General features: G+C 44.0%; 1 protein-coding gene across 5 annotated transcripts in view; it reads left to right on the forward strand.

The window, feature by feature from the left end:
* The first annotated feature begins 5,344 nt into the window (after nucleotides 1-5,344).
* The window catches only part of INPP5D (inositol polyphosphate-5-phosphatase D), a 55,376-nt gene continuing 34,521 nt past the window's right edge, over nucleotides 5,345-26,199 (forward strand). For 4 of the 5 annotated variants that reach the window (XM_052803454.1, XM_052803457.1, XM_052803455.1 and 1 more), the window contains exons 1-2: nucleotides 5,345-5,566; nucleotides 10,605-10,668. In XM_052803454.1, the coding sequence (XP_052659414.1) occupies nucleotides 5,433-5,566; nucleotides 10,605-10,668 (198 nt within the window). In that variant the 5' untranslated portion in view covers nucleotides 5,345-5,432. Of the gene's footprint in view, nucleotides 5,567-10,604; nucleotides 10,669-11,588; nucleotides 11,705-26,199 lie in introns of those variants that run through there. The other variant, XM_052803456.1, reaches the window with a different exon arrangement.

The raw sequence follows: 26,199 nt of genomic DNA on the forward strand, positions 1-26,199 counted from the left end.
ACACTGGGTTTACTGCCCTAGATCTGCAGTTACCTTCTTCAGAAAACTGCTTTGGCTCTGGTTAGGTGCACTGCTTGCAATCAGTGTAGCACTTGCTTGCAACTCTAGTGTTCAGGGCTTGCTGTCTTCTCATTTCAGCAAGGCCGTGGGGTGCCTTGCTTGTGTGATATTCCTTGCCCACTTCTGCAGTGGATTTGGGGCTGCCTTACTGAGTTCCCAGGCCACCTCCAGGGACTTATGTCTAACTTAGCCTTCTCCTTACTTCCCATACTGTATGTTCTTGCTCATTTGCCCTTTTGCTTACACGGCACTGAGAAGCTGCAGTTTCTCGTGTGTAAGAAAACCACAGCTTCATGTGCTCCAGCTGTTCCCTCTCCCTGGGCAATGACAGCACGACCCATGCAGGCCACCAGGACCCGCCCTGCCATGTTTGGGGACAGGGCAAGTGGCAGAAATGGCATTTTGCCTGTATCGAAACTGCAGGATCAGGACAGGTCTGCAGAGGGAGCTCCCAATTTGTGGTCAGGAGGGGAAATACTTGCTGGTCTTTCTAACAAGTGCTAAGCTATGATCGACACAGCAACTGCTCTTATTGCTGACAACCCAATGTCTTGCAAGCATGGCTGTTGTTATTACAGAGTATCACTGGCATATGAGGCAGTGTGTCAAACAAATAACATTGCCCCACTTCCAGCAAATTGCAGAGGCGCAGGTATCAGAGGAAGGGGACCTGACCAAGTCCAGAGCAGCATGAGAGTGCTCAAGCTGGAAGGCTTTCCAATGTAGACATTTTCAGCAGGTTTCTGAAGGAAACAGCCCCAGTTTTGGTGAGAGGCTATTCTGAGGCTACGGTGTGATTTGAAAGGAGGCATTATGCAGCGAGTAGTACAAGGGGAGTGACCAGAAATGAATGGGTACCAAGGGAGACATGTCAGAGCAGATGGAGCTAGAAAAGCTTTACCTGTGCCTCTGGACAAAATTCTGCTTTATGAACTAGTCTGTGCTTGTTTGCTATGTGCTGTATTCTGTGTGTGTGTACAGGGGAATGGCTCCAAGGAAAGTATATTTGTTTGCTCTGTTGGTGAAGAAAAATATCTTTCTAGAGCGCTTTCAGAACACATCCCCTTTGGGGAACACTAGCAGGTTCCATAGGATCCTTTGCACTGTCACTGCTCAGGTCTGTGAGTCTCTGCTTGCTCAGTGTCTGCATCCTTGCCTTTTATTGCTGATAGCTTTCACGGGTAGTGGGAGAAGGGGCCCTGATTTTTCTCACTATCTAGGTTTGTTTCAGGGCACCTGGAGGCTGCAGGTACCAATGGAGTGAAGAGATCTCATAGCCTTCACAAATACACCTGTAATTTGCTGAGCCCTTCCCAAGCAGCAGGTCAGTAACAAGGTAGGCTGGAGTAGCATGGAGTGGCTCAGCTAACCAGTACTTTGTGGGTATTACTCATGTGCTCTTTGTATGTAGGCCAGAGTCTAAATACACCTTATGGTCAATAGCCTGTTACTGATACCTAATGAGGGAATGTTATGTTTAGACTTCAGCGAGGCTAACTGCTGTCCTATAGACTTAATCTCCCTCGTCAGGCATACTATGGAATACTTTTGTTTTATGACATGAAAATGCATATTTGAGAACTTTTCATCTGACCAAGCCTGGCAGTGCCTGTGCTGATGCAGTGTGCAGGCTGGATATATGTGGGGGTTTTGGGTGACCCCTGTGCATCTTGAATGATGCTACAGAATTTATCCACTGGTTCTGGACAGGCTGGTGAGTTCACAGCCAGCTGGTACAATACTACCTGGACATCTGTAGCAAACCAAGTTTAGATAAAGCGTTTATTGCAATGTCTGAGAGGCAGCTTGGAATAATACCCTAACATGGGGGAAAAGTAATGTTTCCTTTGTCCATAGACTGCCAGGGCTGCAATTTATTACTATTCAACATCAAAACGTGTCCCAGTTCTTTGTCTGTGGCCTCATTCTCTCAAGTTTAAATGAAATACTGCTGCTGCAGTTATCTAAAAGCTTCTGTTGAGTCTGTGTTGGATTTGTCTGACAGATGTACCCATTATTCTTTTGTTCTACAAGGGTAGCTCTTATACGGTGTTTTGTCCCTACTGTGGGACAACAGTGTAGACTATTTGAAGCACATCCTATTCCTTGTGGAAACCTTAGGGCTGTGCTGGCTACATTTGTAGTATCACCTGGCATGTAACTGGTGCAGGCTGATCACTGCACTCCCCCTCTATGGCAAACACTCTAGCTCCTGTCTAGATAACTTCTCTAATCTCTTCTTCCTCAGATCTACTTACCAGCATTCTCCGACACAGGCACAAATGGAAAGAAAATGAATGTTCTAAGTATCTCCTGCAGAACAGCCTCTTGTCTCTGTGCAGGACAGAAGAAGTTACCACTGTCCTTTGGGAATCAGGTAGTTCAGGATATGCATGCACTTGTATGCTGACCACGCAGGGGTCGGTCTTTCTCCAGCGCTGCAGCATTCACACGCCAGCACCATGAGAAGTAAAACAGACGCCATTTCCTCTTCAGGCAGTGTTGCAACTGAGCCATTAGGGATCACAGAGCTGTTTATGTTAGGGGATTGGGATTCACGTTTTGAGCAGCTGGAGCTGTACTGCACTTTCTTTTAGGACAAAGAAATACTCACAGAAACCAGCCTGCACATCATCTTATTGCCACAATCATCACACGTGTTTGGATCCCATCCCCTTGTTTATGTCTCCAAGACAAGGAGTTGTGTGTGGCTGGACAGGGGATTGACACATTTGAAGGAAATAGCAGCAGCTTGCTAAAAACTGAAGTTGGTGATGGGATAGATAGGAGTTAAGTGTTCAGTACACAGCTAATCAGTCTCAGATGTCTAACCAGGGCTTGTACCTCTCTGTTAACTTGCAGTAGGTCAGGAGAATCTCTCCAAACACAGTTTCATTCCAGCAAAACTTATGTTGTGCAGCAGCTCTGTCCACTCTGCATCCACATATGGGTCCATTGCATAGAGAGCCCTGTGAGGTCAAGCAGTGGTTTGACATTCAGAGCTGTTCTGCTTCCTGCTGCAGCTGTGCTCCAGAGAAGCTACTGTAAGTATCAGAAGTCCCAAGGAGCTGGTACAGGTGAGGCTGGCAGCACACTGTGGCCAGGCAGGGCTGTCAAAGGAGCTGCACAGTCCCTTTGCCGTACGCAGACACTCTCCTCAGTGGGGAGAATAGGGTTTGTAACCTCTCTGTAGCTTACAAGAGCTTACAGCTACTGTCCGTGAAGAGCTACTTCATGGCATTCAGCATCTGACTCCATTTAGGCACCTGAATCCATGGCAGTTTGGCTCCTAAAGCCCTATGTGGATCTGGGTGAAGCTGAAGGGCAGGTCCAGCTGAGCTAATTTTGGTCTGTAGACAGTGCTTGCTCAGTGTGGGCAGGAAGCCCTGCACATTGCAGTTCTGCCCATTTAGCAGGGTCCTATGCTGGCTGCGCAATTTTGAATTGCTGGTGCCCACAGTTTAATCTCAATGGCAGAGATTAAGGTGGACACTGCAGAATAGATATCTGGATAACTGAAAGCACTAGGAATGCTGGCAGGGATGAATGCTGAGCTGTACTGGTCTACTCTCCCTCTCCATACCCATAAATTCTAGTGTCTCCCAGTTTGGTGATAGGCTGCTCTCTCCTACCTTGCTGTCCATGCAGTGTACAGGGGCAGCACTCCATACATGATCCAAGTACCATGGTTCCAGCACTTGTCCTGGCTCTGGGAGGTGAGGGTTGCATAGGGCTAGCAGTGTCTGCGCCTTTCCTGGGAACTCACCCTCTGTACTCAGAATCCCAGCTCAGCTGCTGCTTTTTGGTATAGCTCAAACGTGGATTTGCAGAAGTGCTGCCTTCAAAGGCAGAGTGGTTGGAGGTTGTCCTGGTTTCAGCTGGGATAGAGTTAACTGTCTTCCTAGTAGCTGATACAGTGCTATGTTTTGAGTTCAGTATGAGAAGAATGTTGATAACACTGATGTTTTCAGTTGTTGCTCAGTAGTGTTTAGACTAAAGTAAAGGATTTTTCAGCTTCTCATGCCCAGCCAGTGAGAAAAGCTGGAGGGGCACAAGAAGTTGGCACAGGACACAGCCAGGGCAGCTGACCCAAACTGGCCAACAGGGTATTCCATACCATGGGACGTCCCATCTAGTATAGGAACTGGGAAGTGGGGGCGGGGAATCGCCGCTCAGGGACTGGCTGGGTGTCGGTCGGCGGGTGGTGAGCAATTGCACTGCGCATCATTTGTACATTCCAATCCTTTCATTATTGCTGTTGTCATTTTATTAGTGTTATCATTATCATTATTAGTTTCTTCTTTTCTGTTCTATTAAACTGTTCTTATCTCAACCCACGGGTTTTGCTTCTTTTCCCGATTTTCTCCCCCATCCCACTGGGTGGGGGGGAGTGAGTGAGCGGCTGCGTGGTATTTAGTTGCTGGCTGGGGTTAAACCACGACAGAGGTACAAGATAGGCATCCAAATTTGCCATGCAAAGTGCCCCTGTAGCAGTGTCCTTGCCTGCTGCAAAAATGCCCCTTGTTGCTTTGCCTTGGAGATGCAGTGCTGAGCATGCCACACAGCAGAGACAAGGGGCAGATGTACAGACAAAGAAAAGGGAAGTGAAAGCTCCAGTTCTCCTCTCTCTGATGCAGGTTGTCAGACATGGCTTTGCTCTACCCTACCTTTGGGGATTTAGAGTAGGAAAGATCTTTGAATCCATCTCACAGTAGCTGATAGGGAGCTTTCGTCACAAATCCCCAGAGCAAATCAGCCTCTAAGTATGCTTCTGTGCATGGAAACATGCAGTGGTAATTTTTTTCTTTCAGTTCTTTGAAGTTCCCTTCTCACACCTAGCTAGACGTGAGGACTAGACAAGGCAGGAATGGGGCAGTCAGTGCTAAGTATCCTAACGCACGGTGTGTTTCTGATCAGTCTGAGATTTACTCCCCATGGACACCTGTAATGGATAGGACAGACAGACAAGAAAAAGATGGAAACTCAAAGGGTCTGGCAAGAGATCGTAAATGGGAGAGCAGGCCACCAAAGCCTGGGGGACAGAATCAGTGGAGGAACAGAAGAGATGCCCAGCTGGGACTTTTTGATACGGAGTGTTAGGACATGAAGGGGGAGGGAGAGGCAGGGAACAGGGGCTTGCTAGTTGCTTCAGCTGCAGCATGAAGAGGGAGAGCGGGGGCTGCAGGAACATGTCACGCTCCCTCTCTGAGCTGTTTGAGTTGAGGAAGTTGTCCGCGGCTGAGTTTCCTTTCCCTCTCTGTACTATTGAAACAGGAAGCTGGTGAGCTGAAGCTGCCTGATCGTTACACAGAGACACACAGGCAGCTCTGGCAGCTTCTGTACTGGCATTCAGGTTTCTTCCAGCTCCAGCGATGGATCAGTGCTGGTACCACGGCAACATCACTCGCTCCAGAGCCGAAGACCTGCTCTCCAAAGTAGGCAAGGATGGCAGCTTCCTTGTGCGGGCCAGTGAGTCAATTGCTTCAGCATATGCACTCTGCGTGCTGTAAGTACAGCTTTCAACCTTGCGCTTCATGCGGCCACTTTTGTCGCCGCTTGTGCAGGGGGTAACACCCTGCATCCTCTCCAGCACAGAGGCAAACAGCCACTGTACCCACTGGGAAGGTGCAGGCCACATCAGAGCATGGCTGGTTTCACCTGACTGGGCCACAGGGTAGGGAAGGGTTGGGAGCAGGGCCAGGCTGAACAAATCCATATTCTTTTGCTGTTGTACTGCTCACACCACTTTTCCCCTGATTCAAAAGGAGAGAATAATGAAAGATACTGTGGCTGTGCTCTGAGAAAAAATAACCTCTTGACCTCTTTGAGCGTGTTAACAATTTGGGTCAGGTATTTACATTTAACAGCTCAAATACTGAGCTTGGTACCCTCACAGGCACCTTTCTTGCTCTGGTTCAGTGTGTGTCTGACCCACCTGCTTGTACAATGCTGTGTCCCATTCAGCAAAAGGCTTGAAATAGTTCCTGGAGCTGTGCATGATACACCCGGCACAGCGGTCATTCTACCTGCATCATTAATGTGGCTCATGGGGTAAATATTTCATGTGGGAAACAGGGAGAGGAGAGAAGTGCTGACAGCCCTGACCTCCCTGTTCTGGGTTGGAGCTGGGGACCAGAGAGCAAGGCCTCCTGCCCTGGGTTTGTGGGCGGCAGGTGTTATTCCTGGAGGCAGGAGTGCAGGGGCAAGAGGAGATTGAAGTCAGTAGGTGAAGTCTGAGGTATTTGACTTTGTATTACAGAGAGATAAGACAGTTGCTCTCTGCTTAGGAGAGATCAAGAGAGCCTCTGTGGGACCCTGTTCTGCTTGTCAGATCCTCTTTGCTGCCATTGTGCAGCAGATTAATAGAATTTATGTCATCCTTACCCCACATTAAATTACAAGCAGGTTTCTCAGTGTAGTTTCTTTCTGAAAGTAGATTTCTTGCAATGGTAAAGGCGGTGCTGCTGTTTATAATTCTGGTCTGACTGCTTGTCTCTGAGGTCAGGCTTCTGGTGACAGCACAGTCTGCTGCAGAGGATTCATCTGCAGAAAAGCGTGGGGCTGGGTAACTGCCCTGTAAGCGTAGGTGTTGGACTGTCAATCTGTGGCTGGGTAATGGGGGTGTTCACAAAGTGCAGAGATCCTCTGTGCCTGCCTGTTAAGATGTTTGTAATAATGTGGGGAAGAGTTTTGTCTTGCTGGAGGGAGCAGAGAAAGAAGGATGGCTGCAGATGAATAGCCAGGACAAGCAGGAGGAAGGACAGGCAATCATGTAGCATGGGCTGAGGGCCCAAGTTGCAAGTCGGGGAACATTTTACTAGAATAGGCTGTTGCTTCCATTGAGTGTTTCTAGTATGACCCCTTTGAGTTGCCTTGTAACCAGTATGTACACAAAATATTTTTGCAGACTGATAGTGAGGATTATAGAAAGGGAAGGTGCTGTAAAAATGTCTACTAACATGCATTTGCATAAGTTTTTCCATTGTAAATGTTTACACAGCCAACTTTGAAAGCCTTTTGTGACTTGAGAGACATGGGATCAGGAAATAGGAACAATATCATGACCAGGATTTTCTGAACTGGGAGCCAAAGGTTACGTTCTTAAATCCATTCTGAGGTGGCTAATGTGAATGGCTTGATTAAAGAAATGAGGAGTACCCAGCGTTGTCAGCCAAGAGCAGATGGATCTGTGGTGCAAAGGACTGGCATTAATTACAGTCTGAGAAATGTCACACAAATTTCTGTCAAAGTACCTAACAAGCTTTCAGCTTATGCTGGTTTGCAGTTAGTTTGTGAAGAGAAAGGGTTAAAGGTGGTGAATAAGTCTTTCCCTCTGAATGTCATCCTGACAAATGGGCAGTTTTGCTGAAGCTGAAAACTTCCTCAGAGATGTATCAGTTTCAGCTGTGTTATTGACTGGAAGGTGTTTGAAGTTTGAGCTCTTCAGTTACTTCTGTTTAAAAAAACAGAGAGGCTGGAGATAAAGAATGAGAGAGAGAGGGGAATTGAAAGCCTGACTGCAAAAGGTTTTCACAAAAGAAAAGTGAAAAAGTCTCAACTGTGTATAGATAAGGAAACCAAAAAACCATGAAATTTGCTCTGAAAAAGAAGTGTCATATTCTGCAAAGCTCTAATATTTATTGGGCAGATCAGTCAAAATCCAGCAAAAGCACTTATTATATCATAGAATGAAATAGTGTTTTTCTTGAAGAGTTGCTTAGGAAAACAGGGTTTGTATAAATATAGACAAGTAAGGAAGGTGTATTTGCAGGGCCTTTTAAGAGTGCCTCCTTGCCTTTTCTGAAACTTCGAGCAGCAGCATTTAACCTAGCAGAGAGCTGAAACAGTCAGCAAATGCAGAGGGAACGCTCCTCCCCCTGCACTGCTGTCCTCTGCTCTACTGGTCATGCTGCCCCATAAAAGGCAAGAAGCAAAGCCATTTTCCTCCTCCTTTCTCTGTGCCTGGATCATTTGATTTGTCAGTTTATTGACAAGAAATGGGCTCTTTGACTTACCTGGTGGGGAATGCCTGGATCCTGAAATAAAAACTGAGCCTGCTTAGTGTTCACAGTGTGCAGCACCTGAACTGGTATCATTCTTCCAGGGGATCTTCTGTTGGTGGTTCATGTGTGAATGGCTGCAGGATTAACAACACTGCTAGAGATGACCCTCAAAGGCTAGCTGCAGCTTTAGGATCCCTCTCAGAGGACACAGCCTGTGAGATGCCATTTCCAACCCCCTGTGGGGACAGCCTCTCTCATGGTGCACTTATCACCATGCCTAACATGGCAGTCCTGTTTAGGATTTCCAGGCACTCCCAATATGCACATCATCACCTGTGCAAAAAAACATATACAGCAGGAGGGGAAAGAGAAAATACAAGCCTTGTCCCCTTTTCTCCTCTGGTTTGTTGAGAGGACAGAGAGATGACAAAGTACTTGGAGACATGTTTAAGCTGAGGCTGATGTTGTATTTACCCCCCACATAGACGGCCTGAACAGTGGTTGAGCAATTCTGAACTCAACCCAGTTTTTAGGGAGGACCTGGAATGTGACAGTAATTGGGCCAACATAACTTGACAGTCAGGACACTGAGGACAGAAAGCCTAAGGGTAGAAATGGAGTAAGAGTCCCAGTCTTCTACATCCACATGCACTAAATTAGGGGACTGCTAAAGAGGATTCCTGCTTTTGATGCTAGGAAGTGCTCCTCCCTGCTCCTGTCTCACCCAACAGCCCTTCTTTCCTTGCACTTCCACTGATCTTACCTGTCCTCAGCTTAAACCTCTTTACAACTATGACAGCAGCCTCGTAAGGCCTGTGCGATGGGGCACTTTCTGTGAAGGTAACAAGGAGGGTCCTCTTGTGATGCAAGAGCCATTGAGCTGGTTTGTTTATCGGTTCATAATCTCCACACACACAAATTTTCTCTCATCAGCTGCATGAGCAGTTCTGCTTAGCCCTGTTTGCATATCAGCAGGAGGAAATGGTGTAAGAGAACTGCATTGACAGATAAAAACAAAACCCATACCCTTCCTTGGGGCATATACTCATCTGGTGTTGATTGCCCTGGGCTTGGTGAAATTAGCAGTGTTGTGGCAATCCAAAGAAGTTGGGGATCATGTCTGTGACTTCCAGCTCTGTACCAGATCCTCAGATATGTGAATGAATACGTGCCTGTGAAATGGTCTTACGTCGCTTAGTGAAGTGGTACTGAGCTCTGGGAGCACTTCTAATCCTTCTGTGTCCTTTGCATTAATGCCATCAAAAGATACAGGTTCATGTGGCTACATGACAAAATCCTCCAAACACCCTGGAAAAACTCAGCTATGATTTATATGTAATTTCTTTTCATTTCCAATTGCTCTTTGTGATTCCTTGTGTAAGGCTGCCTAAAATCCTGGCAATCTCTCTTCCTCTCTCCTGCATGGAGTGATTCTGAAAGGCGTATGATGGTTAGACTCACAACATAATTGTAAAAGAGATGAAGATGTTTTATTCATCTGCCTGATCTCCCCAGCTGGGGGGCTGACCTCAACCCACATTTCATGACAATTCCACAGGTAATGCGGTGTTTCTGTTACAGCCAAGGAAGCTCTGAGAGTGGACTGTGGTTTTTTCCTTTGAGAGGAAGGGGTTGAAACCAGCGTTGTTTGCTGGCTTACAGCCATATTGTATGTTTTAAGAGTGCTTTGCAAATCTTAAAAGATTTGATCAATGTGTTGTTCACTTGGGAGAAAGGTAAAAATATGTTTTTTTTTTTTTGTCAACACTTCTTGGGCAAGCTCCACAAAGCTCAGCAGCTGCTGAGGAACGTCATGCTTCCCACATGCCACGTTACAGCACTGCTCAGACTTCTCTTGGGCTCTTCTGCATTAATGTGGCCCTCCACTGGGCAAAAGACTCCTCCATGCCCCCTTAAATAAGAATCTAATTGAATTTAGCTGGGACAAAATGTTCGTTATGGCTGATCTACCGATGCACATGTACAGGGTGCATCTGCACCAGGATAGCAAGACAAGTTTTCATTTAGGCTGTTATTTAAGATTTGTGCATGAAAATGTGCCTAGCAATCAGCTGTCTTACTGTGATTTAGCTGAAATCTATAATTTGTTTTTTCTAATACAAGTTGATGCACATACTAGCCCTTCAATTTACTCATTCATTGCTGATTTTGGCCCTGTGTCTTTTGGATTTCTGCTTTTTCATTCCTTCCTGAGATGCCCACTCTACTGACAGCTAGAGCTATTTGGTGTTTTCTTTCTTTCTGGCTAGAAGAAGAGTTGAATAGCTCGCTCTGAGGCTGATGCTGATACCACTTTCTGCAGTGACATCTGCAAACATGTCTCAGTGACCAGGAACACTTCAGGTTTGTGTTAGTTCACAGACTTCAGGGAAAGAAACAAAGAGAAATGTTTAAAATCCTTGTGCATGAAGCCATCTGTGTGTCTCGGGATCTTCCAATACCTTTTCTCATGGGGAGGGGTGCCATGGTGTGATTCCCTTCTGGAGATGGTCTAATCATATCTCTTCTGATCTGTTCTAGGTTCCGGAATTGCGTTTATACCTACCGAATTTTGCCCGATAAAGAAAATAAGCTAATTGTCCAGGTAAGCCATGCTGTGTACCACTCGGTCCCACAAAGATGCACCTAAGACCGCTCACTGCTTTTTTTTCCAAGCAGTTCTAACACCAAGAGAAAAAGGATATAAGGAGTTAAACTAATGCACCCAGCCAGCACAGTGCTGGTCTCTGTTCCACTGCTATGGAGATGTTAGTCTCTGTTCCACTGCTATGGAGATGTTAGTCTCTGTTCCACTGCTATGGAGATCTTAGTCTCTGTTCCACTGCTATGGAGATCTTAGTCTCTGTTCCACTGCTGTGGCCGTCAGCACACAACAGCACACAATTTAACATGTGTGCCTTCAATTCAGTGTCACTGCTGTGTTTTATATAACTGAGAACCTCAGCCCATGGAATACCTTTTCCTCTGAAGCCAGCTTCTTATCAATACAATCCAGAATTGCAGCACAATTTACCTACACCTAGAGAATGTAAATTGAGTTGTGGTCTCAGGATCCAGAAAGTACTAGCATTGAGGGCAGGAGTTTCAGACCTTCTGTTTATTCCTATTCTGCTTTAGGATCCTGAACGAGCCACTTCCCCTTCCTGTACCACCTCTCAGCCCTTGTTTTCTCAATATAGATCATGAAACTTGGGGTGGGGAGGGAGGCATGGTCTCTTACAGCCCCAAGAAGTGGGCATGGCTTTACTAGGAGGCAGTGGGGGCTGTAGCCCACCCATCCTCTTAGCACAGCCAGTGCTGCATGGGCATTCCCTATAAAATGAAATGGAAATGCCCATGCTACCCATGTGCCCTAGTCTGCCTTGCTATTCAGAGTGGGTCTACATTTGTTCCTTCGCATTTCAGATGACAATTAGCTTCCCTCACTAGAAATACAGATTTCTACCAACTCCATGTGCAGCTTACACATACCACGTTACTTATGTATTTCCTGATGTGTTTTAGGGGCAACAGTTTTTCTTTGAGATCTGCACCAAAGAGGCAGCATATCTGAAACTAGAGTGATCAGGTTAGTGGGAACAGTTGAGTGCTGCCAGCTTTCTTTCAGCTGTGGGCTGTTGGTAAGAATTGTGGATTGTGTGTCCTGGGTGCACTTTTGGGTGGCTCAGGCTTGGGCTGTTCTTAGGACCCCTACTCAGATACAGCTCTGCACAAGCACAGTTGTATTGCCACCAAGGCATATTCTAGGCTCTCAGCACTGTGCTCCAGAGGACTATGTGCCCAGGGTCAGCCACCAGCATCAGCACAATGTCCCTGTTGGCCTTGCCAGTTACAGCTGGTTTCTCTGGAGCCATTGAGATACCTCTGCCTTGCTTGCCACAGCACTTCTGTTTCCAAGGAGAAATTGGCAGCAGGACACTATGCCAGACCTGGGTCTGTATGTGTTACTATGGCGTGTCACCAAAGCTAATCCATCTTCCCAGAGCACCGGGCAACACCATACAGAGGAACCTGTGCAAGCTCTGCAGGCTGCAAGCATGGGGGCCAGCACTCAGCTGGAACGAATAACCTGTCATTCTGATCTGCTCCGCACAGTATGCTGCAGATCATTTGTAGTAATACTCGATTTTTCCCCATCATCTGATATATCTCAGCCTTATTGTCCTAAATAATGTGTTTTGATGTATTGTGCTGGTGTGATGATGTGTTGTGATGGTAAGATAGGTATCCAGAAGGTGATACAGTGTTTATCATTATTTACATACCTAGAGCAACTGCAGAGATCAGGATGTCATTATGCCAGACACCTCACAAGTGAAGCACCCCAGGCTGGCAGAGTGCTGGGGAGACCTGAGGCCCAGGCAATGGGTACAACTATCCAAGTACCACAGCAGCTCAGTGGCAGAGGCAGGATGGGAGCCTGGTGCTGCTAATGATGTCCTTGCTCTCTGCACTGGCACCGTGATGAGGAAGGGAACCTGTGGAACCCTAACTCTGAATGGGTTTGGGGTATGAGTTTGGCAGCTGCTTTGTCTTTTAGAAAACAAGCACAGAAACGATCATGTGTTGGCTTTTCACCCGAGGGGGAGGAATAAAGAAAGGGCAGAGGTTACCTGCAAAGGCAGCTACACAACCCCACACTTTGTCCTTACGTGCCTTGGATGGGCCTTGGCAAAGCCCTGGTCCCCTCATCTGTTAAGGAAATGTGATCTACTAGAAGTACACCCAAACCGATGTGTAAGATTCTCTTGGGATCTGTGTTGTGATTGTGAGGCATTTCTCATGTTTATATGTTGTGGGATGCAGAGGGACTGTGGTGGAATACCTTTGTATGCTGGGTTGCCCGTAGCTGTAGTTTGAATATCAGGAGTGGGCTAAATTAAGTGTGCTGTTAACTCATGTTCTGAAGACACACCACCTCCTGTTTTGTGCTGCTTTGGTCCAGTTCTGTGGGAGAGGCAGAAGAAGGGGGCTGGCTCCTTCTGGTGAGAGAGAGACGCAGTGAGAGTTGTAACAGAGGCTCAGAGCAAAACAGTCTCATGTTGTTGGCTGCTGTTCTTGGTACGTTGTTCCAGCTGGGCCAGACTTTTTTGGTTGCTTGTCTGTTGGCTATTGGATAAAACTAGCTACCTCATGTATATTAAAAGATCGGATTTTTTAAAAGAATGGTTCTCCTGTGCAAGGACTTAAAAGCTGTTGAATAGGAAGGAGTTTTGACATTTAAAAAAATCCCATTAAAAAGGAAAGAGTCTACTAATCCTGTGTAATTAGAACAGGTGTTAAATTAATACAGCAATCAGTAGATGCTTATCATTTCTGTGTTTATGAAAAAAAAAAGACATAGGAAAGATTCAATACTAAACCCTGAGATTAGCCTGTATTAGTTACAAATATGGGCCCTGATCATGCAATGTGACCTTTTTTGCCTGCACGGTGCTCCTTCCTGAAGCTAACAAGGTTGTCTTCCTGCCCAGATCTGGGCTGTTGTCTGTCAGGCATTTTTCATGATGACAGCAGGTTCAGAAGATGTGTAATATCACAGCTACATACACAGCACTTGTGACATGACAGCTCTCCCTCTGCCACTCTGTGGAGTTTTTTCACCTTTAAAGCTGCAAGTTGCTTCACATTTTTTTGAGTCTTGGAGAGTAGATTTAATTTTTCTTTTTTTTAATTAGAGCCTGGTCCTGCACCAGTAGAATGATACTCAGTGTCATTTTTTGCATGGTTAAATTAACTGTTCAAGTACAGGTGGCAGAAAGGGAGGTGCACATTTTTGCATTTGGGCTGAAGAAAAAAGTATTTGCATATGTCCTTCCAGCATTTTGTGGCATGCTACGTGATCTGCCGCTGGGTTTCTGCATCTGCAGCAGCTCTACAGCAATTAGCCTAGTCAGGAATCCCTCTTGCCTACCATATCTGCAATCAAACTGTATCCCTGCAAAACATACCATGCCATAGTGGTTACAGTCATAGACTTTCTTCTTTAAACACAATTAGAAATTCTTTCCCTCCTTTTCTGGGACTGCTGAATTTTCTTCCATTACTTGAGACTTCAAAATACAGGCAAAGAAATCTGTGGCTTGGATGAATCAAACTTGCATCCTGCTGATGAAAACATATTTAAGGAAGGGGGGGAGGAGTAACAAAAACCCCTTGAAACACAGGATCTGTAACAGTGAGTAGAGATCTTTGTCCTTAGGCTAAGAACAATTAGTCATCAAGATATCTCTGTTAGCCTGCAGACTCTCACTGTAGTAAACCACTGAGAAGCTGAGACAGGAAGAGAGCAAAAAACAGTTACACAGAGATCCAGGAGCAGGGGCACAAGGCTGGAAATCAACTGCCCCTGAGTTAGCTTAGCTGCTACCTGCCTGTTGGGCAAGTCACAGCTGGGGTACTTCACTTTCTTCTCTGTAGAACAAACAAGTATGATTTTCCCTTGCTTAAATGGGGAGGCATAGTTAACGCGGACTTGAAAGTTTGGGGACTAGCTGAGTGTAATTCGTATTTGTGCAGGGGGTGGAGCAGCAAAGGAGCCCTTGGGCATCACAAGATCAAATTAAACACTAGAGACAAACTAAAGATACTACAACTGTCTTTCTAAGTCAGGCATCTATGGTCAGTTCTTGCCATCCAGATTCACAGAAGATAAAACTTTCCTATGTTGTCACTTAAAGCATCTCATTTATACAACTAGCTGAAGTGTCATAGAATCATAGAATCATTTCGGTTGGAAAAGACCTTCAAGATCATTGAGTCCATATGACCCTCATCACTGCACAGTCTGAATTCCTTGTGATCTTAGCATCTCCTCAACGAGGGAAAGTGCTCTTGTTCCCATTTGACAAATGGTGAACTCAGTCACAGTGTGAGGATTGGGTTACCAAAAATAATTTTAAATAGTTGTCCCTTGCTGACCTTATCAGGATCAGAGGACGCGTGTGATACATCAGTATTCATGCCCCCTCGTTTTAGGTGTGCAGTCAATGCTGTCACATAGTCAAAGCTGAGTTGTATCTCTGTAGTCAGCAGGGAAGAAATGGGTTTCTGATCTGGGTGGGCTAAACTGTCCTTGGCAGGTCCTGTCTCTGTTGCCTAAAGAGCCCAGAGAACCCCCTTAGGCTGCCAGACTTGGCAGGCTGCAGTCAGGTAAGGAGATTCCCATTGCAGCTGAGAAGGCACTGAGGTCAAAAGCTGCTGTTGAAAAACGGTGATACTGCCTTTGCCTAATGCTTTACCCTGTATTGCCTTTATATACTGCAGTTTTAAAAGGTCACTGTCAAGAGTATAACCTGCCTCATGAGTGAGGGTGCTTGAAAGAGGTGGTGAAAAGGAAGAATACAGTGGCTTTGGCTGGTCAGTGAATATGGATTGGTACAGGGTAATGTGGTACCATCGGTAAAACCCTATGGAGTTTGATCTCTCTAGATTTCTGGTTCATCTCAAATAGGAGCTCACAGCTGGTGTTATCTGATTGCTGTTCGGCAATCTAGCTGCAGTGCAATCAGTCATTTCTCAGTGGCACCTAGATTGCATCTTAGTTTATGCTCAAAGTCTATCAGATAACATTTCATAGGTCATTTACAGGATCAAGCACCTACCTTGTGCCACTGTGTGTGAAGGCTGGGGGCAGATATTCCTGATGGACAGATGTCAACATTGCACAAACAGGTCTGTCACCAAAGATGCCCTTGGTAAAAGCCACTGAGAGAGAGTCAACCTAGTAGTTACGGGAGCAGCTTTAGCTTGTTGCTAAAGGTGGTGTCTCCTTAAGAAACTGGGGCATCTGCAGAGCAGGCTTTTGGTAGCTCAGTGCCATGGACAGATTTTATAATTCTGTGCTGTATCCTCCTGTGCTGTGCAGCATGGTCTGGCCTCTGAGTTTGAGGAAGCTGCAGCCTCCCAGTGCTTTCCCATGGGCATGACCTGATGCTTTAGCTCAGTCATGTAATGTTCCCATTCTGTGACCCAGAACTTGAACCAGACATGTTTGTCCACCACCTCAGGGCTCAGGCCTCCCTTGCCCAACCACTGCTCTTTCCTTCTACTTCTTGCCAACCTGTTTTTTTTTTCTTATATTACCCTTAAGTCTGCTCTCTCATTTATGCCACTAGGTGAGCTCTTGCTTCAAGTTGTGTACCTGCCTTGAAATATTGTGGGCTGCCAAAGATCGAGGTTCTAGCCATCCACAATGCCTTGAGTAGTGTTTGTATCTTTTGGCTGCCCCACAGGAGAGGGCAGAAATAGAGCTTGGCTTGAGCAGGAGTAGGAACCACTTTACATTTTCAAGCAAACGGGCAATTTAAAACAACGCATTCAGATGAAATGTTTCATTTTGATTTTGAGCTTTTCAGAAGTTATCACGGTGTTGCTGGGATGTTGAAGAAAAATGTTTTTTCAGATGGAAAAACTGGATGGTCCTTTTGAAAAAGTACAGATAAGCAATTTTGAACTTATCACCTTTTTTTTTTTTTTTTTTCCTAAATTAATGGGGGAGAGGGGTGTTGAACGAAGACCATGCCTTACCTAGCACATGCTCCAACCCCCTTAATTTTTTTAATAAACTTTTTTTTTTTTTTTTTTGCTTTGAGCAAAACTCTTTGACCAGCTCCAGAGTTTGGCAATTTCTGTGGCTTACCTTATTGTGAAAAGGAATCACGAAAGCTGCCTTCTTCTCATGCTGCATAAGAGACTGTATTACAGTATGGAAAACATTAGTATTTCTAAAGTTACTGCCTGTCTTTTTCTTTCCACTTCACCTTCCTGGGCTGTCCTAGCTGCCCAGCTCCTCGACAGAAAGCAGTGGTTTGCATGCATCTTCCTGTGCTCTGCTCCGTGGGTAAGTGTTGGAGACATTCATTTTGCAGTTCTAGTGCCAGGTCATCATCTCTGTGAGCATGAGCACTGCTTGCATTCGTGCTGAAATTCACCATTGCTGCAAGGGCTTTTTAAAAATTACTTATATTTATACTTACTACTTGTTGTAAAGGGAGGGCCTGACCCTATTTACTTGTAGGTTTTGCTGACTTCAGTGAAACTTATAGATGCCCTGGCAGCACTATTTTACACTGAGTGATTGTCTAGATTTTTTTTTTTTTCTTCTGGTAATTTTTTCTAGTCTGATACAAGGCTGCGTGCAACAGGAAACAAATGGTGCTATGTGAGCAGTTAGAAGCAGGCCAGCAGCTGTGACTCACTGTATCAACTGACACTGAACCTGTAGGTTACCAGTGTACTTGCAGCACTGGCTCCCAGAAGGTAGGAGAGCCAATAAATACTGTGTATAGGGTTTCCTGCTGAAACCCCTCCCTCTCCAGCACACTTCTAGAAACACATTTTGGGCGAAACATCTAGATTTGTACTCTGTCTGCATATGGCTTGGCTAAATATGCGAGAAAGACCAAAATCCTCTGTCCCAGGACGGGCAAGATGTACAATGAGAGGGCTGCCTGTACGCATCAGCAGGTCAGCAGGATTGTCCCTGCCTCTAGGTGGAATTTGTTCTGACTTCTGTTTATGAGTCCTACAGGGTGGAGCTCGGCATAAAAGCTTCATCCGGTGTGCTAACCTGTTCTCAGAGCACAGACACATGGCTGGCTGCCCATCCTGCCAGCATGATCTGATAAGAGCAGGAGTTTAGGTCAGTTCCTGCATTCCTGGTGTCACTGCTCTTGTCACCAATGTCAGAGGCAGTGTCTGGCTGTGGCACATGCAGTACCAAGTCCTTTGTGAGCCCTTTGTAGAAAGATGCAAAGTTTTTGTCATTCTCTTTGATACTGCACTGTAATCCTAATTTGCTGTGCTGCTTTGACATGTGTGGCCAAGAAAAGGCTTTCTGTAGTAAGGATTTTGTGATTTGCCTTTGATTTTGCTGATCTATTGATATCTGATCAAAACCTTTCTACTAGGAAATTGCACTTCAGCTGGTTTCGGTGGGAAATAATGTAAAGCAAAATCTTCTGGGTGACGCTCACCCATTCACAATGTTGCAGCCACTTATAGCTTCTGTCAGACAGGTGTGTAAGGATTTTGTACTTGCTCAAATTGATGTCAAAACCTCATGGTCTCCACTGAGGACAGGGCAGGCACAGGCCTGCCCAAAATATTGCTTGCAGGCTGCATGGAGACTATAGGTCATCCATGGTCTGCCTGCAGCTGAGAGGCAAGGAGGATGCTTGGTGGGCTGGAACGCACTGGCTGGGCAGCCATCTCCTCTAGGCAGGCGTATGCCGGTGGGCAGGGCTGTGTGTATTTGGACTGGTGTGCTGCCAAGGTGAGAGGTGTGCCAGCACCACATGGTGCATGCTGGTGTCCCTAGGAGTTACAGGGGGATAATCAGCACCTGCATTGCTGCAGGGGAGGGGAAGGCACAGCAGTGTTGCATGAAGGACAGAGGGGCATGGCAGGGCTTGGAAGACCTATTTCAGTAGGAAGCAGAGAGGGGGTCACCAAGGGAAAGAGCCAGGCGGTGCAGCCCAGTCTTAGGGTGAAACTGAGTGGTCCCAGCAAAGCTTTGGAGTTGGGGACCCAACCGAAGAGTCAAGAGCTCATTGGAGTGCAGAGCTGCAGAGTCTCTGTGGGAAAGTAGGATTTTATGCATAACAGTAAATTTCAAGAAAAGTTAATGCTGAGAATGGAACTGATTTCACCCAAGTGAGTTACTACCACAGAAAACTTGCTGTGCTTGTGGTGCTCTGTTCGTACTGAAGGGCTGAGGTATAATCAGGGTGATTACTTTTCTTGGATAGAAACAAGGGTCAAGTGGACAACCAGGTAACATTTAGGAGCAATGTCTCAAAACATGGTTAGGGAAACACATTTCTAGTATGCCCAAATACATAATTTAATTATATTAAGCTTCATTTTATTATTGAAAATGGTAGATATTCCAATTTGAATATTTTCCTGTATAATTTAATGTTGCTTTAAATCAGTTTGTAAAACTCTTTGCAGTCTTTACATGTAGGACTGAAAATAATTTGCAGTCAGGGCTTAGCAAAATCAGTGCACTTCATGTTCCTGCAAACTATCCAAATCTGTTTATACAAGGAAAATGTTTTTTCCGCTGTTGCATCTGAGGTAGGAATCAATATAATGCATTTCACAGGTTTTGAAAAACTGAAAGAAGCAGCATTTAATAAGAGAACTAGGTATTTCCTGAAACATGCACATTCCTGCTACTGAATCTCTCAGTATACAAAATTCTTCATACAAACAAACCATATCCAGCTTTTGTCTAGTTTGAACCCTTCCAGAATATTTCCAGTTTCCTGAAAATATAAAAAAAACATTCAGAGAAGATGGCTTAAATCAGGTTCAAGTGATATTATTATTTTGTTTTACAAGCTTCAAAAAAATGAAATCAGATATTTGAAAGCTTATGCACGCCATGAAGTGAAATCCCTTTTCCTTTCAACTGGATGTGCTTTCAGATAAAATTTCACTCCAAAGAGTGAAATGCCAAAGAACGTCATCAATTTCTCTTACAGTTTGCCCTCCAATAAATGTGTTACATCATAAAGGCTTCATCACACTTAAACAACTGAAAATTGCAAAATAGGCAGTCCTCACTGAATGTACAAAAGCAACTTCCAGGTGCTGCAATATACTTTAAGATTCAGAAGATAAAAACATTAGGGCTGTTAAACAGTAACCAGTTTAACAATTACTGTTTTAGAAGAATAACTGTTTCACCATATTATCCTTTTGAAAGGCTTTGACCACCCAGAACCACATACCCAGCAGCTCTTTCCTACCCCGCTGGATCTTTCAGTTCCCGCTACGAGAGCCTGAGTGCATAAACAATCGAGTTTGCTCTTGGCACAAAAGTGGGGCAGAGGCTTTGGCTGGGGGACAGGAACAAGTGACTGGGAGGTGGTGGGAACCTCAGCCTCCAACGGCAAAGAAATTTTCTCCAGCAGCAAATATACTTTAGGTAGTTCTTGCTGTCCCTCACCCCCCTGCAGACATTTCCATCCCAAATCAACTGTTTCTGTGGGCACATTTTAAAGGGAGGGGTAGTAACCTCTGCTCATGGACTGAGAACTATAAGAAGTTTTCGGTTTTTTTTAAATAGACTTTTCAAATTAGCTACAGTCTGTGCTTGAGAGGTCAAATGTATAACCCTAACTGAGATGAGCACCTTGAGGGCACATACCTCAACATCTCCAGGACTAGCAAAATGAAAATTTTCTTGAAATTCTAAACCTCTTCTAGCAGATGAGGAAAAATAATTGAAAACTTATGCAATCAATATTATCAACAAGAAGATATTCTCATTTTTCACTAACTTCATGGATGTTAGCTTTAATATTATCTGTCACATAGTGTTTAAACCATTTGATTGTCTTATCCTTTTTATATTTTATATTTCCAAAGACTTCTGATGAAGCATCATAACTGAATTTAAAATATTCAGGGATACAACTCATTATTTCTCTTTCAGCTATGTGGTAATGAAGCACCATGTTTTATTGCTTCTGTGCTTTGAGGCATGATGGGTCACAGAGAAAAGTACTTATTTTCAGGGAAGTCTTGAGTTGTTTTCTCAAAGAAAGAGAAGCTAATATATTATTGGTCCTATATGAGGCTTTTTGTCCTTATCATTTAAGATAGGAATGAGTCTTGGAAAACATTGCTATTGAATTTGTTTACAATGAGTTCTTATGGCAAATATCGCCATCTGTACAAGATAGTTTCTGCACTTGTTACTGACAAGGTGATGCCCTTTCTTCTTTAGAGATGTATCTTGATTTGCTGATGAGATGTATCATTGCAGGCTGTGTCCTCCATGCAGAGATGCAACTCATCCAGCAGGTCACAAGTAATGCTTAGGCTCCAGTTAGATCTTGCTCACTCGATCTTCTCTGCAGCCTTAGGGAATGGGACCAATAGACCCTACATGCGCTGCAGCTTATTGCTGATACAAATATAAAATATGAAGATACAATCACCTTTCAATAACAACACATTCAATTTAAAGTATTGTCCTGGTTGCACTTGTTTTAGGTCAGTGTGGTCTGTTCCACCAATACTTTTCAAATTCAAAAGGATTTCAAATTTCAAAAGGATTCAAATACCTTTTGGTGGTTGAAGCTATTTCATGAAGTTTTAAAAGAAATTTAGAATCCTTTAGTTTTGAGATTGCTGCATAAATGCAAAGCACACAGCACTTGATGTCAAATGAGAAAATTTTTTAGGGAAATAGACTTTAATAAAGATAGCTCAAATTCAGTCATTTCAGAGTCCCTCAGAGAATGAAGTCACAATGCGACTTTTGGTTGTTCCCAGGTCTTTGCCCTGCTGTCTGACTTCTTTTGTCTTCAATTCGTAACTTCTGACAGAGTTTTCCATCTTGGTTCTTCTCTGAAAGTCTAAGTTCATTCCCTTCTTTTCCATCCCAGGGCTCTAAAGCTCTCCTTTTCCAGTATTATAAAAGATAACACGCAGCACAGCTGGGTTCAGCAAACCCCATGGGCAAAGTCTAGCAAAGCTCTCTATGGGCTGGGGTTGCTTTGTGTTAGCAAGCTGTTAAGCCTAAATTAAAATTTCCAGATAACTCTGTATTAGACCTCATTCTCCAAAACTTGACAGGGATGTAGTGACCTGTGTTGTTTAAAAGTCTTAGTGTAAAGTGTTCTTTGTGATCGAACGTGGTAGAACCCACATGCAGCAAGCACTGCTTGTTCACAGAGGCACTAGGTAGCCTTTCCAGAAGTTTGTCTTCACTGTATGCCACATCCCTGTATGTGCAAAACCAGAAACCTTGGCTTGGGGGCAAAGTTTAACAAAAAATTTGTAACACCACATCTGCTATTTTTATTCCAGAGGTGCAGTTCAGGGGAGAACATAGAAGGAGAGGGTTTGAAGGATGGTTTTTGTTTGGTTTTAGTTTTGTGGTTAGCTTTGTTAAATGACAGTGGTTCTTCAGGCTGGATTATGTATCTGTTCAATTGGCAGGTATGGCTCAGTGCTTACTTATAATTGGGTAAGGATTTGTCTTACTTATGCAGTAAATGAATGAAATAAGGGACAGTCCCTTGAAAGAAAGGGTGAGTAGTTACCCTTGGTGTCACAAAAATAGAAGACAGTTGCTGTAGCTTAAAGCCTGAGAAATTTTGCAGGCTGAAGACAGGAAATTGTAAGGTGCTCACCCTTATCTGTGCGTTGCTTATGGTTTTTAATTATGCAATCCCAGAAAGTTATGCAGTATAATGTGGTGAATGCAGCTGTTTCACATGCACCTTCTGCCTGCATTGCTTTGCTTCAGCAGTGTATCTTCAATAAGTATAACTTCTTTAATCTTACATTTTCTCTTTTCCATATGGATATTTTACATAATTCATGCATATTTAGTGCTTGGAGTCTGTTGAAACTGGGATTCATTCAGCACCAAAGACAACAGGGAAAGCAGAGAGCTGATTATGGATCCTCCACTGTCTGCCTGCAGAGGTTAGACGAAACCCCCAGAAATGTAGTGAGGATTCATCTGAGCTGTGGGGTCCTGCCCTGCTTGTGCAGGCAAAACCATTGTAGGCATGCCTTCACCTGTCTTGGGGACAAGTTCTTTCTCACAGGACTTCAAACCCCACACACTGTTGCCTGGGGATGTATTTATTGCCTTCTATAGAGTGAAAAGCTGAAGGGCATTTGGGAAGTCCCACCAAGAAGCAAGTATCAGTGACCTGCAATAGTTTCCCCAGCTCAGTTACTGTCAGCAGTGAGCGCTGACAAATCAGAACGATGACCTCCACAAACTGCCTTCAGAAATGATGACAATGTTACATTTGCTGCCTTGGTTGCCTTGCTAGGTCTTGAGGACCTGTGTTTTCAAGCTTGTTCTGGTAATCACTAGAGCTAGATACTTTATGAAGAAATGAAAATGGAAATTTTCATTTAAGTGCTGAAGCTTTTCAGTTGGAAAACCAAAAAGCAAAAGGCTTGTGATAAAATTACAAAAGTTGTTAGAAGTAGCATACTCCAAAACTTTTACTTAAATTCTACCCACACACTACAGAAGTGCTTAAAAAATTGCATCAGATCCCCATGGATCTGCAGTCCTTGCTCATTCATCACCAACTCATCTGACTTGCACCCTGTAGCTAAATTTAATACCAGTCCCTCATGTTCTGTCATGGAACCATACTGTTGTTTGCTTGCTGTTGATGTAAATCTTATTTATTATAACACAGAGAAATGCTGAAAGAGTTGGTTGCTCAGGAGGTTTCTCTTGGTGCTATGAGTTGGATCATTATATGCTGTGTTGGTAAAATCTTTTTCGATGGCTAGTTTATTTAGTGCGAAGGACTACCTCAAGTATGTGGTGTTGGTGCTTTCTATAATTGCTTGGTGTTCTTACAGGCTTCTATCTAACTATATTAGTTAGATATTTGGCAATTAACATACTTTTTATGTGAATCATGGAGTGCCGGAGCAGAGTGGGAAGGTGTCCTTAAGTAGGATATGAGTACATTATTTTTATGACCTATGTCTATCTTGTGTGGGAGAATGCTGGTTCAAAAGACTTCCACAGGTCCTTTACCTTCCAGAATTTCTAATATGTTTTTCTTTACGATGTAGAATTTTAACAAGGAACTTGAGATAAAAATTTGGCAGCCAGCTATACTCTACTGAGTACTCCTTCCAATATTTCTTCTCTTCAACAGACTCTTAATTTGCAGATGTCCCAGTTCTGCCATGGGGGCACTTCCTGCCTGTGAATATGACCAATCTTAAGGCTGCCAGAACGAAGCCTGAGTGGGATTACATAGAGGAAAACTCTTGAAGGGCCAGAAGAGATCAGAAGTGGCAGATATGACAGTCAGGATCTTTTTAAGATTAATTCAAACTGGGCTCACATTCCACACATAGAACTTGTTAAGCATTTGAAACCGAGCATGAGCAAAATGCATTGTGCTTCCTTAGCCTTTTCATGACATTGTGGATAGGAAAAAGTGAGATGGCTGTTTTGGCCAAAATTGGATCAGGAGAGACTTCAGGTTTTAATCTAGATTTGCACTGTACCAGACAGTTTGGAAGTGAAGTCATGATGTGCCCTGCTGCCCAGTTAGCAATGGAGGCAAGAATGCTTATTTGCACCTGGTTGACTTGTTTCCAGCTAGCAGTGATAGGATTCATATTCCATGCACATATTGCAAGCGAGCAAAGAAGTAGGTGCTGAACTTCAACAAATGTTCTGTGCACACTAGTGTGAAAGAGAGTGAAAATCATTTAGTGTTCCCATTTTTTTATACGTATAATAAGAAAGGAATTGTGACATAGTGCCAGTAATTCATATACAGTGTCTCTTAAGTCAGTATTATGCTCAAAGAAATGGAGCTTGTGGTAGAGGCACTATGTAATGGTATCCTTCAGTTGTATTTGAGGAACAGAGGGAATTTTATAGGATTGACAACACAGTAATTTTCTTTATTTTTTTCCTCTTTTAACTTATTTTGTTTGGATGTCTGATTCTCAGCCAGAAACATGAGCTGAAAGTAATACATAGTTGTTGTTAAATTGCAATTCCTTGTTTCCTTCCATGGATAATATCTTTCAGAAATTCTGAAGCGCTTTTTCCCAGAACTCTCTGATTTCCATAACTTTCACCCCAAGTCTTAAATGTAAAAGGCCACTGTAGTGAAAGTGACATGAATAAGCAAACTTGAGCGTCAGAACCAAACTGTATGCAGAATGAGACAAGAAAGCCTTCATCATCTCTCATCTCAGAGGAGACAGGGACTATTCACCTTCCATTCTCTCCAACATTATTCACGTTATTTAATTTACAACTGCACTTGCACTGTGCTATTCTCCCAAAAATTCATATGACTTTTTCCAGGTGAGGAGGCGCTGCTCTGGCCACCCACTGGCATCCTCTGCCCACGTTCCCTGGATTCCTCCTCTTGCCTCTTCTCTCATGCTCTGTTTCCCTGCTGGAGACCCTCTCACTGAGCTTTACCAAGCATCCGAACTCCCCTGACAGTGCACGGGTTCCCACCACTTATTAAAGTCCATTCCTTTACTAACTCTCCATGTCATGGGATCCTCCCTTTCCTCAGCCTTGCCCTTGCTCGTCTCCCTTCGTACTCCTAATCAGCCCCATTTCTTCCCAGCCCCAGGTGTTGCATTCAAAATAGAGTAAGTTTCTGGGTGGCTTGTATTTTGGGAAGCAGCTGTTTCTCCCAGCTGTGATTCCTGTCTATGATCCCATTCCTGTGAAGTGCTCCTGAAATTTCTTGGTGCAAGATTTGATCTAAAAATAAATGTTTTCTAACAAAACAAAATTGAAACACAACCAGGTTGCTTCAAAATGCTTTAAAAAAAAATTTACCAGGAATTTCTTAGCTCTTAGGTTCAACTCTTTAGTGCAATATAAAAGCTTGCCTACGTGAGAGCCAAAAGTAAATTTAAAAATGCCACCTAGACTTCCTAGCTAACAGATAGTGTGGAAGACAACTTTTTTCCAAACTAGGAAGCCTAAGAAATTTTTTTTCAAATCTAAAAGGAAAAAAGTTCCTGCCAGCCTTTCACACCAAAGTAGAAGCGACCTGATTTTCAGCTTCCGTTTAAGCTGGTGGGTATTGCAAGAATTTTATAACTTTGAAAACTTACTGACTGTTACTGAAATGCCTATATATGGGTTTAAATACCTGTTTTAAGGCACTCCGGTTAGAAAAGATTGGCCTTAAGCAATATAACCAGATGACCAGTTTCATAGTTCCTCCTTGTGCCTTGGCTCAGGAAAGGAAAACACTTCCTCTTCCTTCTGAGGGCCCCAGACTTCCTGTGCCATCTATTTATACAATTGTTGTAATGAACCCCAAGTTAACCACTTCCTTGCCTGGCTTAGTGTTGGCTTTACCTCTTTTAAATCTCTTTTCACTTTATGTCTTTATAGTCCACTTATAACTCTTAAAGGTATCTTCAGAGCTGCTTTTCAGCCAACCCATATTCAGACTACCTTTGTCAAGGTGTTCTGTTGGCCAGATGGCATTCCTTGGAGATAATGATGAAGAGGAGACTTAGGTTAGGCCCTGTTGGCCTTTTTACACCAGATGCAAAGGAAGATTAGATGATCTCAGCCATACAAAAACTGGTTGAAAAGTTTGGG

The sequence above is a fragment of the Harpia harpyja genome, chromosome 12 (genome assembly GCF_026419915.1).
Source record: "Harpia harpyja isolate bHarHar1 chromosome 12, bHarHar1 primary haplotype, whole genome shotgun sequence".
Classification (NCBI taxonomy): domain Eukaryota; kingdom Metazoa; phylum Chordata; class Aves; order Accipitriformes; family Accipitridae; genus Harpia; species Harpia harpyja.